This window comes from Alternaria hordeiaustralica (genome assembly GCF_023758085.1).
Source record: "Alternaria hordeiaustralica strain BMP 2776 chromosome Unknown scaffold_2, whole genome shotgun sequence".
Lineage (NCBI taxonomy): Eukaryota > Fungi > Ascomycota > Dothideomycetes > Pleosporales > Pleosporaceae > Alternaria > Alternaria hordeiaustralica.
The window spans coordinates 1987235-2004835 of record NW_026056774.1 but is presented as its reverse complement, the minus strand read 5'-3'; the positions used below and the strand labels follow the sequence as shown (position 1 = coordinate 2004835).

Genomic DNA, 17601 nt, shown 5'->3' with positions numbered 1-17601 from the left:
TAATAGAAGCACTTTTCGAGCTGATGCCAACGCCAAAACATGTTCTCTATGCGCACAACATTATCGTCTTGCCGACATGGAGAAAGGGAGAGCTGTCGATACTAGCTCATTGTGTTCGTAGTGGTAGGTGAAACCACCCTGCAGTGTCCGTCGCAGCGCGTTCAGCCTCTGCAACTTCCACCACTTGTCGATTCTGACCTCGACATTCTTGTTGATCTTAACCTTCATCCTGCCCGCTCCGTAGGCCTTGCCGGTCTCTTCATGTAGAGCGGTGGAGTAGGCGGGGCCGCGCGATGGCTTCTCGACCGAATTGCGGATGTCTGCGAAGGACGAGTGTAGTGCTTTGCGGTCCTTCTTGGATATGCGGCGTGTCGAAACGTTGGCGAGTTCGTCGAGCGTGTGCATGAGCTGATCTTGTCGTCGCCAGACTGTGTAGCGCTTGACTAATCGCTCGCCGTCGCGGACGTGCTCTGGGTCATCAGAGTCTGCCTCTTCTTGCACCTGTTCGTCCTCTTCTTGTGGAGTGAGGGACTTTTCGTACAGGAGTGCGATATTCTCGCCTGCTGCAATTTGAACACCAGAGTCGGCACTCTCAAGCTGCTCGACAAAGGCCTCCATTGCAGCTTCCGTTTCCTCTTCCAGATCATCAATCTCGGTTGCGAGGAGACCCCACTCTTCCAAAGCAGCGATCACGACATTGCCCTCGTCCTGGGCGTCGATAGATGCGCCGTCTGACTCTATGATCTCAATGAAGAGGTTCATAATATCCAGGATCTCATCGTCGCCGGCCCCAGCAAAGAAGGCAGTCGTGCCGAGTGTGTGGATCGCGTTCACTTTGATTGCGACTGAGGAGGAGGATTGTATCGATCGCTTAAGTTGATCGGAAACGTCGTCGTATATGCTATCGGAATCGAGAGTTACGGCGGTGACTGCGAGGGCTGGCAAGCGTTAGTAAAGGCCTATCTACAGTGTTTGCGCGTGTACATACCTTTTAGCGCTTTGACAACCTCAGCCTCCGTCGTCTCCTGTCTAATGCTCTTAATCATTGACGAGACAAGCTCGTTCACATGTCCCTCAACCTCATCCCGCGCATAGCGGGCCATGAGTACGTGTGCGTAGGCATTCAGGCTTTCGGTGCGCCCCTCGGTGCTGCTGCGCTTGAGGTTGGTAATTTGCTCGATGCGCGTGTTGAGCTCGGCCTTCCACGCGTCTTCGGGTATGTTGATATCTTCGCCGTTGAGTACATCGTCGATGGATGCTGTGCTGTGAGGATGTCAGTAGATGATCGCGCGAGGATGGCTAGACGCGATGATGTCACCGGTGCAGTCGCGATGTGGGGAAAACCAAAAAAGTTATGTGCAAACTGAAACTCACCTCCAAGCAGTTCCGTCGCTGAAGCCGTCTTCGTCTGAGGAGTCCTGGCGACTGCGACTGGCGGCACGCGACTGTGCTGGCGAGCCCGCTGCCGACGTCGTCTTGGAGGCTGTTGTAGATACGACGCGCGAGCGGGCCTTGCGCGACATTGTCTTATGGCTCTCGAGAGCCTGTTTTCGGAGGTCGCGCATGTTGGGCTATGGCTGATAGAGTTCTGGTGAAACTATAATATATGCCTGCAGAGGCTGAAGTTTGCTCGGTGTGGCGGAACCAAGGTTGGACTGCGGGGAAAACAAGGTGAAGGCGCAGTTATTGAAACGGTAAAGACTCTGTGAACTCGATTGTGTAGAAATATAAGTGCGGTGTGAAAGACATGAGTATGAGTCAGAGCAAAAGTCAACCAAGGTATAGGTTGCAAAGGTACGAGGACGTTTGGTGGTGCAGGAGGCAACTTGCAAGTGTCAGATGTTCATCCATCCATACGACCTCTCCCGATTCCATGGCTGCCCAAAGTGCGCTAAGCAAGACCTACGTCATTACAGTTCTGTCTTCTTCCAAACGATGTACCTAGGTTACTAATCTCCTTCCTACCTTGCGGCAATATCGAAGTATGTAGTGAATTAGCAATCACCATTATCCAGCAAACACCCAGCGCTTCGCGACGATCTTGTGTAAGCTAAATGGCCGCATCGCTGATTGGCTCCTATACGCTCTCCATGGCTTTCGAGGTACCAAAGCACCTAGCTCGCAAGGCGGAGACTTGGTCTTCACCTCGAAGGCCTAAACGACTAATTATACACTCGGAAGGAAGCCGCGCACAGTCATCGACGGACCGGTCGCGAGGGCGATGCACACAGCACAGCATCTCATCTACCGTGCGACCATCCCCCAGCCCTACCTTGGCGTCACATTCCTCCGATGGCCGATGAGGCCTTCTAAGACATGATTGAGGCTCAAGTGTTGCGATGGGCGGCTCAACCATCGACCCGCCCAGCGTTCGAAATAGCTGCGGCGCAGACAGCGTTCGCGCAACCCACGACCGTTTGGTGCACCGCAGGATCTCTCGATGGATATGAATAGACAGCAGGATCATGGGGCCAAATGCCCCACGCCCGCCGTGTGTTACAAGCGGCACAACCACGTGGAGTCAGAACTGTGCCAGCGGATCGCTCCCCGCGGCTCGGGCTGAGACGTGTTGCTGGACCTCGACCTCAGCCTCGGGTTCAATCTCCATCTGGCAACCGATGCGCCGCGGACATAGGTGTTAGGGTTGGTCATGGATGCGGCACAGAACCTTATCACAAGCTCCGTCTCCTGTGCATACGTCTGCGAACTTGTGTGCTTTGGGTGAGTGAGCGTCTCGCTTCACCTGGCATCGGCTTATCTATGACAGCGGCAATGTTGGTCTCGGCACCACGGCACCCATGTTCTTAACCCCCAGGACTTTCACCATCAAAGCAGTGCTTCTTGCGACCCGGCATCTCATTGCAGTACTGTGAACCGAATAAACCCGTCACCGACGTTACGGTAGACGGCAACCAAGGCAGACGCCGCAACGTGGGAAATGATGAAGCCTGCAAGGCTCATGCGGCACAGTACCAAGCCGCCACGCACGCAACCCCTTCCTCCGGGTTGAATGCACATCATTCATGCATCCTCATTGTTGGATTTCAAATACCCTGTTCCTTCCCCTTTGCATCGACGTCAGCTTGGTAAAGCGCACACGCACACACATACGCACAAGACAATGCGACCGCTATGGGGAGCTTGGACAGGGCAAGCGAGGCTTATGCGGCGCAGTCACCAACACACCTGTCTAGTCGACATACGGCAACTTATGGCGAGTCCGTAGGCAACCCGCATCTGGATCCTCCGCAATACGCGAGCAGGATCACGGGCAAGCATCAAGGATGTCAATCCTGCCTAGGCACCGTACAACGTTGTTGCAGCATCTCGAAGACACGATGTCACGATGTCCAAAGGCAACCTCCGCTGACTAACGTCTTTAGGCATCCAATGCGCGTAGAGAAAGGCAGAAGCGTACCTGCCTAAACAGCACGATCGTCAAAATAGCTCTCTGCGCAATCGAGATTGGTCTGCTCGTATAGTATGTGCAAGCTTACACTTTTCTCGCCATCCGGCCCGATTGATCAACAACATCGTATCAACCAACAAGAAAAATCTGATATTCTGCTACTACTGTTACTTGTAAAAGCGAGCGAGCAAGGTAGACAAATCTAAAATAAAATAAAAATCAAGAAACTCCCAAAGCGCCCTCAGGGCTAGCCATTCTAGGCTCCGAGCCCGAATCATGTATATGCCCTGACCATGCGATGCTATGCAGAAAAACAAGACTCTAGACAACTGTGCAAACAATGCTATAACCAAAACGCAAATAAACGAGAGATCAATGCACACACCGTATACTCTAACCGAAACCCATGCCATGTCGTCGTTTAAGCCTCACCGCCTGTGAAATGTCTCCGGGTCAGGGGCCGGTGCTCCAAACAAGTCTCCGGTCCCACCAAGCAAGATGTCCTGCTCGGCAAGTTCCGCATTCGTGAAGTCGAGGAGATGTCGTTGTATTTGTTGCTGTTGTTGTTGTGGTTGTTGTGACTGTTGTAGTGGTGGTGGAGGCGGATGTTGATGTAATGAAGAATGCAAGCCTTGCTCTTGCGGGGCGTCCAACCAAGATAACGTTGCTGCAGAAGAAGAAGAAGCCGATGCAGTTTGAGTGCTCAAACGACTGATGCCCGCACTAGAACTCGCACCCCTGCTCCTACCACCCGCTCTATCACCTCTTCTCGACGGGCGTTTGGCGACCCTACCACGTGTGACAGTAGTACTACGACTTCCTGTCGACACCATTGACGTCGTCGAAGTAGTGGATGCTCGTACAATCCCACGCCCACCACTTCGTACACGCTGACCAATTCTCCCCTCGCCCCGTTCTTGGCCCCCCGCCCCTGACCTTGCACCCTCGTCAACCCTACACCCCAATCAGCGCCTCCTCTTTCCCATCCTCCCCCGCTTCCCTCCCATACGTGAAGTAGACTCACTGGTGAGATCCTCCCGCGCCACCTCCTTCGGGCCATCCAAAGGGGAAGGCGCTTCGCTCCCCTGGTCTCCGCTTGGGAATGTCCATGTGGTGGAAGTTGCGGAGGTGCTCGACTAGATGGTCGCGTCGTGTGAAGCCTTTGTCGCCTACGCGGTTGCAGCGAGGTACGTTACAGGGGTACTCTGGTGTGCCGACGCCGTGGACGGTGGATTGGTGGCGTTGCAGGTCTGCGAGGCGGGTGAAGTTTGCTGAGGAGGTGCAGGAGGCGATGTCGCAGGTCCATGTTCTGTGAGGGGGATTGGTTAGTGGATGAGATGGGAAAGGGAGATGGGGTAATTACTTTGTACGGCTACTGCTCCTGCCTTGGTGTTAGTATAACGGTATCAATTTATGATATAGTGATGCTCACCTAGTCGGAGCTTGCGAAGAACTCATCCCTAGATCACCGCCGTGACTTTGCCAACCTCCAACGTCATACCCACTGGCTACTGGCTGTTGGTAGCCAGCAGTCGGCGCAACATTTACAGGTTGCACGTAGTAGTCTGGGATAATCTGGTACGGTTGAGGTGGGTAACATTGATACTGTGCGTAGTATGTGTTGATCTGGGATTGTGTGTATTGAGGTACTGATGAAGCTGGGTAAGACGTTTGATAGTTGTAGTTCCCTTGGTCAGAAGAGGAATACTGGTGTTATTAGTCAAAGCAAGTGACGATCAACAGATTGAATGTGACTTACGCTGTATCCGGACATGGCGGGCGAAGGCGGCTGTTCCTGCTTCGGGCGTATCGTCTTCGTCTTCTTCGTACGGCTCGTAGTGCTTGAAGGGCGATAGACGGGCGCCACGGGCGAAGTGATTATGCGTAGCTTGTTTGGTCTGGATGCCTTTCTTGTGCTAGAGACGGAAGTATGTCTTCGAGGACGCAGTTGAACTTGCTCGAGAGATCTATGAAACCGGTGTTAGAAGTTGTCGTTGATGATGCTGTTGCTTTTGCTATCCTGGAATGCTTTCGAGTCTTATATGAAGCGAGCATGATAACTCGTTCCCTCATATCGGCAAAGACCTTTCACTGCCACCCCAGAGCTTATGCTATAGACCCTCAAGAACCGCATCGACTCACAGGTATTTCGGAGGGAATGAACCGTCCGGGCGCCCAAAGCCATCTCCCTGAGGGCCGTAGTGTGCCAACATGGCGATGACGAAACAAAGTTAGAAGTGTCGTAAGGCGAGAAGTCGGATCAGGTTGTGGATTCGCTCGACAGGGCTTGAAGATCGCGTCTTTGGTAAGCGTTGCGATCTCCTTGTACAAGGACCGCTACGCCAGAGGCCAAATGTGTGAATATAGAAGTCCAAGATTGCTGAGGTGGATGCGTAGGATGGCGAGGCGAAGCCAGTACCAGCTTGGTGGTACCCCACACAACTAATCGGTATAGGGCTGACGACGGCACGGACACTAGTTGTCACCGGAAAATGGTATTGTAGGGTCTGGTCGCGGCGCGGGTGAATCAAAAGGCCTAATGTTGTCGTATGCTGTGGGAGAATTGAGGCGGTGAAATAGTGGTCTAGGTGTAGAGGTAGGAAGCACAACGAGGACACTGGTAGATCTGTGTCGTCTTATGGCGATGCAGGGCGAGTACCCCTAGGCCCCGATCCAACTTTAATTGAACTGTACCATCTCTTTCATTTGTCGTTGTCATGGCTTGGCAAGGCAAATAGCTAGAATAGTCCAATGCGTACACGTTGGTGTTCTGATCTTGGTGTACCGGGATATATGATAGGCATGGTTCACCGATTAACACACATGCGGGTAGGTCGATGGGCCCCGTGTGACTGGATGTGCATGCGTGGCTCTTGTTCGCGTACTTTCGTTCCGCGGTGTAGGAACGAACCCCTGCTACGCTGCAGAACGTGGCCTGGAGCCTAGCGATCGGCCTGAGGTCTATCATGTTTGACATGGTCGTTTCGCGATGCTCCAGGCTCTTCCAGCTGGCTCTCGGTAACGCGCCCGACCACTTCATCGCTTGAAATTATCAGAGCACTTGTGATGACAACATGCCTTCGAAACGCATTGAGATCAAACATTGCTTGACCGCCCGTCTCCAAGTAGGTTAGCCGTCATCAAACGCCCATCTCGCGTCCTGTCTTCGTCTGTCTCTGCTGCTGCTGTAAGTGGGTCAATTAACCCGCAACCCGATGGACTTGGACCGGCGCACGAATGCCGTAAAATGATTGATGCAGTAACCGCTCAACTCAAAGTCATGCACGAGTTAGTGCTGCCGGGCGTAACGGGGCGTAACTGAAGCTTGAACGTCGCGGAAGGATTCTTCGCTTAGGCGGCCAGTGACATGCGACCAGCCTCCTCCTGCAGCCCTGTAGGCTCCACCGATTGGGGGCGGAACCCAGTGTAACGTCGTCTGGACCAATTGAGCACATTCCGCAGCCGTTAGCCACATCATGTCAGATTACGCCCGGCGCTCAGACCGCTACAACATCCTTGGACGGCCAAATTGTCGCGGGCGGAGGGCCTGCACTTGGCAGGTGAGCCTCAATAAGTGCTATTTGATCCATGCATAATTGTCTCACCGTGACTTACACCTCGCGTGGTCGGTCGGGTGCCTGCGGGCGGACATTAATACGCACCGAAGATACCCTGATGGAAGCAATTCAAGATCCGAAGAGCAAAAGTTGTTTGCCCTCGACGGGACCCATTCCAGGACTACCTAATACTTAATCTTAATACAGAACTCAATTACCCCAAGCCGAGCATGCGGGTCGGTAAGAAGAAAGCAGCCGACTGCTCATAGCTCATCTTCCAAGAACTTGTAGGCAAATCGGAAGTCAGCTTTCCTACGGTTCATCCTGCAATAAGGTTAGCACTGTATGACGTGCAGAAATAGCACGGCGTGGCGCGAGTTTGTAATACGGCAGCCCCGCGTAAGGCTGGTGGACAGGATTAGGTGCTTACCATGTGCTCTCATAGTCAAAGAAGCGGTACGTCCCCTGCTCGTAGTCTTCAGTGATTGCTTTTGGTTCTTCGTGGCGTTGGAACCATGTTTGATATTGCTTGTGAAATCTCCAGCTCTGCGACTTGAGTGCCTTCGCAGCCAGGTATTGCTGGTACGTGCCTTGGCGGTAGTAGAAGGCGTAGAAGAGAGCGTCGGTCTCGATGCGGGAGTACAAGCGAGGATCATCGAAGATGGGTAACGGCTCTTGCGGGTAGTGCGCGGGCGTAAACGGATAGGGATTCTGGGGTCGGTAGTGGCGCGGCGCCTCAGTATCCGCAGAGTCCGGCGCGGTGGCCATGGATGCTGCTAGCATGTGCTCATTCGGAGGTTTCGAGGCAGAGGCGGATATGTCGTTCTTGGTCGCCTCAAATGTGTCCAGGAGGTCCTGTAAGCTCGACGGCAGATGATAGACTGATTCCTCTTCCTCCTCTTCTGCATGCGAATCTCCGTTCGTTAGCGGCGGGGTGGCAGCCGATGACTCCTCCTCCTCTACAGGCTCGGGAGCTGGTGTCCTTCTGCTGGACTTCGACGCGTCTTCCGACGAAACGGCGCGCGAAAGGGTCTCCTTCTCCGCAGCAGGCGTCACGGGTATACTTGCCGCGGGAGCTGGCGATGCTTGTGCGGATTCGGCTGGCTGCGCGCGCGAGGCCAGTTGGGAATGTGTTATTGCCGGGGAGTTTGCTGCGCTTGCCCGTGCGCCGCCAGGAACAAGGCCTGACTGTGCTGCGGCCCCTCCCGGTGGTGGTGGCAGAGGAGCAATGCCCACTCCATTCTTATCGCTCGCGGCTGCAGCAGCGGCGGCCGAGGCGTACTTCAAGGGCTCGCCCGGCGTCCTTGTCGGTATCGGCGCGGGCTTCATCGCGTTGGCCGTGGTATTTGAGACGCCAGGTAACGGCGTGTGCAATGTTGCTAGTGCTGGTAATGGCGACTTCATCTGTGTCGAGGGCCGTCGTGCCTGTTGTTGTACTGCCTCTGTCGCTTTCGGCTTGGGTGCTGGCGGTCGCACGTCTGACTCGGGTGTGTCGTCTGCTATCGACTGCGACTCGTGTGAAGACACATGGTCCAGGTTCTCGCCCAGGCCAAAGATGGCCTCCTCCTCTTGCAGGTTGAAGTCGTCGTATATTGTGTCGTCGTCCATGAACTCGGGGTCCTGATTGCTCTCGACGTAGTACTTGATGCTGTCCTCAATCTCCTTGACCTGTTCTGTCTCGACATTGCCATTCTCCAGCGCTCGATGCAGCAGGTCCAGCTTGCCCTGATGCCATTTATTCCGCTCGACCGACTCTTCCAGCTCTGCCACGCGCTCTGCCTTGGAATTGTCGCCCTTCTTCGTCTTCTTGACGTTGGCATGTAATGTCTCGATCTCGGTCTCGATGGTTTCTATTTGGCGCTCCAGCTCCTCGTTCATCTGCTGCAGGAACTCGACCATTTCCATCTTCTCCTTGTCCTTGGGGTCGATTTTGGACGCTAATTGCAGGCCTTCCTTGGAGTATGCCTTCGTCTTCATCTCCTTTTCGACGGCCTTGAAGCGCTCCATTTGCTGTCACATGTCAGCGTCCCATCATGCCGGGAGGCGGCGGTCAGCCTACTGTCTCGATGAGCTTCCGGTGGTCGAGCAACGGCTTCTTGTCCTTGATCTCGGACATGGCGGCCCACGTCTTGATCTGGTCCCGCGAGCGCTGCAGCTTCTTGATCTCCTTCTTCAGCTGGTCCTCGAGCTTCTCCTTCTGCGAGGGGTTGCCCGTCTGCATGATCTTCTCATATATGTTCTCGAACGTCGCGACGCCTTCGGCGACTTTCTTGAAGCATTTGTCGATCTCCTGCTGGAGCTTGCGGGCGGCCATGGCGAGGGTCGAGCCTCGTCGTGAGGACTTTCGCGGTGGTTACGGCAATGATTGCGGCGCCGGGGGTGGCAGCGGCCGTGGGACAGTCGAATCGCGCGAGTGAGGGCGGTCGACGAAGAATGGCGTGGATGTTTGTCGTGGGCTGAATGCGGAGGCGGACGTATCGCATAGGTAACGCGATGCCACAGGGCTGGCCTAGCGTCCTCGCCAAGAGTGCGGCCACTAGCCACCACGATTGGCCCCACGCGTCTGGTTTCATCTACGCGTTCCACCCTCTTCCAGCCCCGTCTCATACTTGTCGCATGTCGCAATTCCCATGCGTGACGTCGTTGCGCTGCTGCACACATCACCGTGAGGCTATCGCAATCTCTCTCACTATCTAGGTACTGCTGCTACCCCGCCATCATGAGGAGTACGGACCCCGCCTCCATGCACACGTAACCACGACTATACTAAGCGTGTCTAGCGGTGCTGCAGAGGGTCAAGTCGGCATCAGTCACGGTCGATGGCCAGTTGATCTCCTCGATTGGCAAGGGCTTGCTGGTCCTTGCGGCCGTCTCCAAAGACGACACGGAGAAGGATGTTGAGGCCATGGCCAGCAAGATACTCAAGGCCAAGCTCTGGGACGACGATTCCAAGAACCCGCCGGGCCGCGTATGAAGCCGATGCTTTTTCTCTCGGCTGAGACTGACATGTCAAGTGGAAATGCAACGTGACCGATATCCATGGCGAGGTTTTGTGTGGTATGTGTGAAACTCTATAACAGTGCTTTTGCTGCGGAATCGGTGTGTTAATTGTCGACAGTCTCCCAATTCACGCTACTGGCCTCTATGAAGAAGGGAAACAAGCCGGATTTCCACCAATCCGCAAACGGCGACCAAGCCAAGACACTATACCACGCCTTCTTCAAGAAGGTCGGATCCCTCTATGAGTCCGACAAGGTCAAAGACGGACTTTTTGCTGCTATGATGGATGTTGCTCTGGTCAACGATGGGCCGGTAGGTTTGGACTATACCTGCCTAGATGGCGAGGTACAACTTAAGCATTACATTTCCTGAGTGTGTGCCGCTTTGCCTGCTAATGCTAATGGACATTGCTAGGTCACTATTCAAATCGACACCAACCCACGGAAGACGGACGCTTCAACCTCGGGTGCTCCAAACGGAAGCAATCGGCAGACAGTCGACGTTGATGACCGCAAGTAGCACGTATAGTACGCATGCAGGCCTTGTACTAACTCTCGTTCAATTCGTAGTGGTCAACAACATGACCAAAATCACGCAAGAATCCAACATACCGGTAGAGCGACTTGAGTAGATGCAAATACAATTAGCCGCTGTGTTTACGATCATCGAATTGCTTGTACCGAAAATGCGACTTGGTACATTACACCACGACGACGCGTCGTGATCAACACAGACCCGGGATATTGTTACCTCACCACGAGGAGACATCTACTGCTGGACAACAATATTCATCCATACATGCCGCCTCACATCATGCCCATTTCCACTGCATGTACAGATGCTGCTTATGTCAGACATACCGAACGTGCGCATGGGTTGCAACTCCAACCCGAGGATAGGGCTTGACCCCGTGCCGATGCGCCACTGTCTTAACCGATATGCAGTTGGACTGAACCTTGCACATTACGCCCGGCAGCACGGTAATTAACTGCTCTCGCGAATGACGGCGCGGCATGCAGTTGGATTGAGCACCCACGCTGTTTGAGGTAGGGTATGCGAAAGCTGTTAACTCGCCGATAGATTGAAGAACTCTGTGCCAGTGACAGACCTATAGGAGAGCACACGGCTTTTTCTCGTCAGCACCGTCTAAATTCGTCGATGGGCTTTTAAGCTACAGCTCTGCCCTTGGCCAAGCACGACGAACCATGATTATGTCTCATCGACAAATGCTATCTCGCGTGAATACGTTGCTCGAAGATAGGCGCCTCTATCTTACCGCCAAGCTACCGTTGTAAAGCCTTCAGGTGACGCCTGCATGTCGATTGGTGGTTGGGCAGCTATCTCGACACCACCAAAGCGTGTGTAATGTCCGGAAACACCTGAAACGCATCCATATCGAACTCGCTGGGGTTTTTGCTGACAGTGACACTGACGTGTGACTGTATCCTACGCAACACACACCTCAAACGGACGTGTGGACTAGATTGCAGCGACAACCTCTCCGAAAGTTGTCGGGCGCCTCGTCAACTCCACGTCTTGCTTCGCACCACAAGCTCCATTGCGGAAGTGGCAGTGCAGTTCCCGAAAGTAGGCTTCCTCGATGTGCATTCATGACAGTGGGCTGATGGACCCCCGTGCTTCCGGTGAACAGACTCGAAGTTCTATTCCTGCTTCTGCTTGGTAATACCTTGAACTCCTAACACGCCCATGGTGCTTCAGGATAGATCAAGCTTCGTTGTTTCCATCACGTCCCGTTTTCTGTCTTATTTCTTGCTTTTGATAGTTGCACTCCCGACCTCTTTCACCACTCTTTCAAGCCCATGCGGCCGTCGTCGTTTCCTCCACGCCGCTTCTCGCGAGTTAGCTGCGATTCAGCTTGCCGCTTGACAATTCTTGATTCGATAAGTCTCTTTTCTATCGACTGCACGGGTGGAGGCTATTGGAGTTTTGGGCGAGCACATCCCATAACCGCACGGAACGCTAGAGTATCGGCGTAATTGTATCGGAGTGAATCTCGCTGGTTTGTGACGTGTCCAAGGAGTATTCCTGGAAATCAAAGCGGGTTTTGAACGGCGGCCGCATCGCTCGACTGTCATCTCATGTTGGGAGCCCATTAGCCATCAGTGGGCGCTGCTCGGGAGGGACACTCTCTTATATGCTTCGATCGTCTAATGTCACATTCTCCGCGCAGACCATGCAGCTGGGTTATTACCCAATTAGGGTTGTTGATGCGAGGCTCGACTTCATTCGATGCTCAACCCTGGTTTGCATCGGGCAAGCCGAATGTCTCGGCTGAAGTCCACAGAAGTCGTTGCGTGATCTCGAAGAAAACGAACCATCTTCATAAATCCACTCATCCAGACTCCAGCATATCCGCATACAGATTGAGAGAGCTCCCGATAACATCCACGATAGCCCAAGTTTGAGATCCTTTGAAGATCATCGCCCAGACCCTGAGCACCCCCGCGCTGAGATGTCGTGTAAAATTGGGCGAGTCGGGCGTAATGTCGGCGGGTACGGCAAACTCGGTCTCATCCAACATGCTTTTCACAATCGCGATGATTCTGTGCTCGTCTTCTGTGACGGGTGGGTCTGCTTCTGGTACCGACAGTGCTTCGAGCCACTTGCTCATGAGGTAGGCGCACTCAAGCGTGCACAGGGAGTGTTGAATGCTCCAGATGAACGATTGTGTCTTTGCCACGAGACGATAGCCGATCTTAATGGGTATAGAGAGGGCGTGAGCCGAGTGAAGCACAGCTCTTGTAATCTTTGGCGAGCGTCTGATTGTAGGTCCGGCGCGGAAGGCATTGGCAATCAGCACAGGGTCGCGCGTCTCTAAAGCTCGACCTGCGGTATCTACGTATAGTCGTATGTATGCCAATCGAAGTAACGCAGTCGAGTTGAAAGCGACAGGACCGTTTTGCGACATCGGGTCGAGTGATGATTCGGGATTTTGGCGCCATCCGGTCTGCCAGTTTCGCAGAGCGTTCTCGAGCGACGCGACGTCTTCTGCGCTCAGATCACCGGGTCCTTCAAAACGACATCGTGCCACTTGTCTGAGGAAGAAAACATGCTGTATCAGGGCGTGTATCAACGCGTAGTTTCCAGACGACGAATTGACCTCGGTAACGTCGCGGCCTTGCTTTGTAAATAGACGTTTCAATGCATCCTGGAACAGGACTTCAGGCGCACTTTTCTTCCTCGCTTCCCTCCATAAAGCCTCCGTAGGTGCCTTGAATTCTGCGGCACTGCATGGCAAGGGCAACTTGACCTCGCTCGTTAGCATGAACGGAGGAATGTTGTAGACAATGCAATGGAGGTTGGAGAAGCCATAGACGATGAACTTGGTCCTTTTGATCGTTTCGCGCCGAATCCAGTCCGACCATGAGATGGTCTCATGGAGAGGTTCGGTCTCGAGTCCGTCATCCCGAATGAGGGTAGCTAAGATGCTTTGGATTGCTAACGCCTCTCTGAGGATCTCTTTGTGTTTGGCCCAAGTACACAGTGCCATGAGCAAGAGTAGTGCCTGAGCGGTCTGCATGAGATCTTCGCCAAGTACGGGAACATCAGCCTGGGAAGGTAGGCCCAGCGGTCCCGAGACGGAACCCTTACGTTGAGGGCTACGAGGGCCGCTCGGATGATTGTGGGGCGACGATTGATCCGACTCAGAATGATGCTGGAGCTGCACCAGGCGCGTGTCCCGTTTCCTGATACGGTGCGTCGCAATTGCTTTGCTTACGTTGAACAGCTCGACACCCTTTTCGCCCTCGAAAGTGTATTGCGCACCGATAGCCGCCAATGCTAAGAGCAGCTCTATCGAACATGTCTCCACGGACATCGTGGGTATGTGAAGGAACGGCATGTGCTCGTGAAATCCGTTGATGTACGCAGCAATATATCTGCACAGTGCTAATCGAGTTGGTAGAACGAAGTCGCTGGGTATGACCATGGAGAAGGGTTGGAGCATCTCGAGAATCTCCTGCCGATCCTCGTGTGAGATATCTGCAAACGATCGTTTCCGAGCGGATTGATCGTCTGGCTGCAAGGAAGGAAAACGAGAGCCGAAGCGTGAAAGCGACGGCGGCTCGTCTAATTGTGTTGGTCTCCACCCATGTGTAGGTGCTGTTGTTCCCTCTGGCTCGGTCACCATTTGTTGACCGTAGCCAAATGAGTCTGGAGAGAAGAACGGCATGGGCTGTTCGGTGTTGATTAGGGACGCAAAGTGGTACGAGTTTAGTGGTTCACTGTCAAGGAATGAAGTGAGACTGTCCAGTGACTCTCCAAAGGTCGACTCATAGCTATGAGCAGACGGCTCCGTGAGCATGGTTGAGTGTGGGCCTTCAACACTCGCGGCTATCGTGCCAGCATGCGAAGGCATTGGGGTTGGCATCGCATCATGAGCGGAGCTGTTTGCCATATTACCTTGAAGAGCTTGATACTCCGCAGCCATGGACAAGGCTGTCAAAGAGTAGGGGCTGTTATGCCCGAAGGTCATGGAGGCGTGTGACATTGTGGGTTGTTGTAGCGACGATTGCATGTCCAAAACAGCAGGCGAGGACATCATACTGGGTATTTCGGGCACTGGACGCCCAGCATCGAAACTTGATCGCATGCGCTTGTGCGGCCGAGTCTCGACCGAGCCATATGTATCTCCAGCGGGAGTATGCTGGTGATTTGGCTGTGTACTCTGCTCTTTGCGATGAGTGAGTCGCTCATGGCGAACGAGCAGGTCACTTGAATCGAGCTTTTAGCTGCTGCCGTAAACGACGCTGGACGTATCATACCTGCGCGTGAATGAATAGTTGCATGCTGCGCAGCTGAAGGGCTTCACACCGCTATCTTGACGCATATTAGAATTGGCTTACGACGCGAGTCGCACGACTTACGAATGCGCTCATGACGCTGGAGATGCTCCAGCCTAGCAAAGGCCCGTTGGCAGTGTGGACATTGGAATCGCTTTTCCTTCTTCCCCGGTTGAGCTTGCGGGACCTGCTCTTCACTGGTACCGGCTTCCATCAAACCAATCGCGACGCTTTCGCTCACACAGGGCCCAATTGCGACCGGCTTAGCAGGCGATAGCCGAGTTTTGGAGCAGCCTGAGCACTTAGACGAAGTTTGGAGACTGCAAGTCGTGTTTCACGAAGTCGGGTCGTGAGATTGTGGGGAAAGGAATGAAGCGCGGGGACGCGACCGTTCACATGCGGGGTGCTGGGAAGAGGTGGGAAAGCCACCAATCACACATGTGACATGTACCCACAGTCCAGGATGCACGCATATTGATAGAATGCATGAGGCGTAAGATGTTGTTTTGACACTTCCGCGCAGAAGCAAGGTATGGAGAATGGTGGTATTGCTACGATCACTGTCGAACAACTCGTCCCTGCCCGGGCCGGATGATCCCGGGTGCCACTTGCCCCAGCCACAGTCCAACGCGACGCGACGCGTCTTCTATCCACTGTCACAAGCCAACAGCCTTCACGCCTTCTTGCTCCTTTCGCCCAGTTCTCGCGGCATCTCGCCTTTCTCTGCCATGTCATCCAGGACCTTCTCAGCTGTCTTCATCGCGTCGACCCCAGCCGGCACACCGCAGTATGTTGTGGCGTGAATAATGGCTTCACGGATCTCAAGCTCGGAAAGACCATTATTCCTTGCCCCACGCACATGCACAGCAAGCTCGGGAGCGCGATTGAGTGCCATGAGCATGCCGATGTTGATCAGACTTCTCTGCTTCTTGTCGAGACCTGGACGTGTCCAAGCGTATCCCCAGCACATCTCGGTGACGAGCTCTTGTCCGGCTCGTGAGAACTCAGTGGACCCATTTTCCAGGGCGCGATTGACGTATTCATCTCCCACCACACTCCGTCTCATCTTCAGCCCTTCATCGAAGAGCTGCTTGTGTAGCTCGTCGAGCTTCGGATCGGTCGACATGCTGGCGGTCGGTTGCTTCGAGGTGCGATGGTAGCTATTGCGGCTTTGACGTGAAAGAGGCTGTCTGAATCAAGTCGAATTATTAGGGTGAGGAAGGTGATAGTCTATCTACCGTGCGTTTCGTAGTACCAGTACTGTGACGAACTGACAAGATTGGCATGCTTGCCCCGCGATGGTAGCTTCATTCCTAGATAGCCCGCCCTCGGCATTACCCCAAACATCCCCAATCTTCTCCAACTTCAACATAACGCTAATGCGACTAGTTACACACATCTAATTGAGGTTCAGCGACATCGGGTCAGATAACGATGGGGTGTCACAGGCCCACGTTGCTGCCCAGGTGCTCATGCGCCGTTCGATTTAGATCGCCAGTCTTCCTGGCCACCGAGGTAGCGATATACCACCCGCGAGTCCAAATCCCTACAACGCGGATCGTTGGCTGCGCCATCGTATGTCTGTAGTCCAACGTCACCCAACACGTTTCTCGACCCTACTCGTTTCGCCATGTCCACGGCTAAACCGAAGTCTTTGCGCATGAGCTGCACTTTGAAACCCTGCTTCCAGCCTCCTGAAGACGGGGCTTCGGGGTATACATGTGGGACAGGGCAAAACTTGTCGCAAATCGTGTTCTGGGCAGTACCCGCAGCGTATACTTTGGCCAGAGTGCGGGGATCCAGTCCGCTGCGCATTCCCATGTCGAAAGCCTCAGAGCAAGCTATGGCGATGATACCCGATAGGTAGTTATTCGATAGCTTCGCTGCAAGTCCAAGGGATGGACCTCCGCAAGGTATCACTTGCCCACCCATCAAACCCATCAGATATGTGAGGCGCTCAATATTTGGGTCCGACTCTGCACAGCCTAGAAAGAATGCGATCGTGCCTTTGATGGCTCCCACTACGCCACCACTCACCGGGGAGTCATAGAACGACGCCGAGGGGAACTCAGCGGCGATATGATCTTTCACAGCGAGGCTGGTTGCCGTGTCTATTGTTGAACAGTCGATAAGCAGCTTGTTCGAGATATCGGTGCTGCATACGCCGTTTTGAGGATCGAGATATACGGATCGTACATGTGCACCTTCAGGCACCATGCTTACAACTGTGTCCTGTCATCTCGTTAGCTACCATCTTCGCACGGTGGTGTCTGGACTCACGACTTGTTGCGCTACGTCTTTGGCGCTTTTTGCCTTTAAGACTCGACCGGGAAACTCTGCACACGCATCGTCTACCATCTGTTCGACCACGTCATAAACCCAAATGCGCGATTCCTCGGGCAATTTGTTGGCAAGATGAGAAAGCATTGGTTTTCCCATAGCCCCGAGGCCGATGAAGCCCAGCTTTCTAAAATCGTGCGAATGCGTCATGCCGAATGCGTGTGCCAGATAGGGGTGGGGGATTGACTTGAAGCCGAGAGTACTTTCAGGAACGACAGAGAGTTAGCGTCGAGTGGGAAGTTGGTGTGTATACGAGACCTGGAGATTTTGAGAAACACGTCAACACTCTACCATCAGAACGCGTCGTGAGCGTGCCGCGGCTGGTGAAGCGGGGTAGACATTTCTCCAACGGATAACGACGCACTAATCCTACCCACTCTTTCGCCAACACCTAATACTCCCATACGTACCTTGGTAAGCTGAACGATGATCTCACGTGCCATCTCCATCTGCTCGTGCATGAGAGCACCTGCGGCTGTCCTTCTCAACAGCC

At 53.8% G+C, this 17601-nt stretch overlaps 7 protein-coding genes across 7 annotated transcripts; 2 read left to right on the top strand and 5 right to left on the bottom strand.

Moving 5' to 3' along the window:
* Positions 1–60: 60 nt before the first annotated feature.
* On the bottom strand, positions 61–1565 carry J4E84_002132 (uncharacterized protein; the record flags this gene model as incomplete). The annotated part of the gene is made up of 3 exons (XM_049384760.1): positions 61–938; positions 989–1263; positions 1375–1565. The coding sequence occupies 3 exons, from the start codon at positions 1563–1565 to the stop codon at positions 61–63; spliced, it is 1344 nt and encodes a 447-aa protein (XP_049248116.1).
* A 2864-nt stretch (positions 1566–4429) lies between these two features.
* Positions 4430–5183, bottom strand: J4E84_002131 (uncharacterized protein; the record flags this gene model as incomplete). The annotated part of the gene is made up of 3 exons (XM_049384759.1): positions 4430–4718; positions 4911–5035; positions 5169–5183. The coding sequence occupies 3 exons, from the start codon at positions 5181–5183 to the stop codon at positions 4430–4432; spliced, it is 429 nt and encodes a 142-aa protein (XP_049248115.1).
* Positions 5184–7229: 2046 nt separating this feature from the next.
* Positions 7230–9280, bottom strand: J4E84_002130 (uncharacterized protein; the record flags this gene model as incomplete). Its single annotated transcript, XM_049384758.1, has 3 exons — positions 7230–7290; positions 7397–8976; positions 9026–9280. The coding sequence occupies 3 exons, from the start codon at positions 9278–9280 to the stop codon at positions 7230–7232; spliced, it is 1896 nt and encodes a 631-aa protein (XP_049248114.1).
* Positions 9281–9685: 405 nt separating this feature from the next.
* J4E84_002129 (uncharacterized protein) lies at positions 9686–9940 on the top strand (the record flags this gene model as incomplete). The annotated part of the gene is made up of 2 exons (XM_049384757.1): positions 9686–9692; positions 9747–9940. 2 exons carry the CDS (start codon positions 9686–9688, stop codon positions 9938–9940), a joined length of 201 nt encoding a protein of 66 aa, XP_049248113.1.
* Positions 9941–9985: 45 nt separating this feature from the next.
* Positions 9986–10485, top strand: DTD1 (D-tyrosyl-tRNA(Tyr) deacylase; the record flags this gene model as incomplete). The annotated part of the gene is made up of 3 exons (XM_049384756.1): positions 9986–9992; positions 10085–10278; positions 10381–10485. 3 exons carry the CDS (start codon positions 9986–9988, stop codon positions 10483–10485), a joined length of 306 nt encoding a protein of 101 aa, XP_049248112.1.
* Positions 10486–12319: 1834 nt separating this feature from the next.
* On the bottom strand, positions 12320–14290 carry J4E84_002127 (uncharacterized protein; the record flags this gene model as incomplete). Its single annotated transcript, XM_049384755.1, has 1 exon — positions 12320–14290. One exon carries the CDS (start codon positions 14288–14290, stop codon positions 12320–12322), a length of 1971 nt encoding a protein of 656 aa, XP_049248111.1.
* Positions 14291–15441: 1151 nt separating this feature from the next.
* Positions 15442–15894, bottom strand: J4E84_002126 (uncharacterized protein; the record flags this gene model as incomplete). Its single annotated transcript, XM_049384754.1, has 1 exon — positions 15442–15894. The coding sequence occupies one exon, from the start codon at positions 15892–15894 to the stop codon at positions 15442–15444; it is 453 nt and encodes a 150-aa protein (XP_049248110.1).
* Between the last annotated feature and the right edge of the window lie 1707 nt (positions 15895–17601).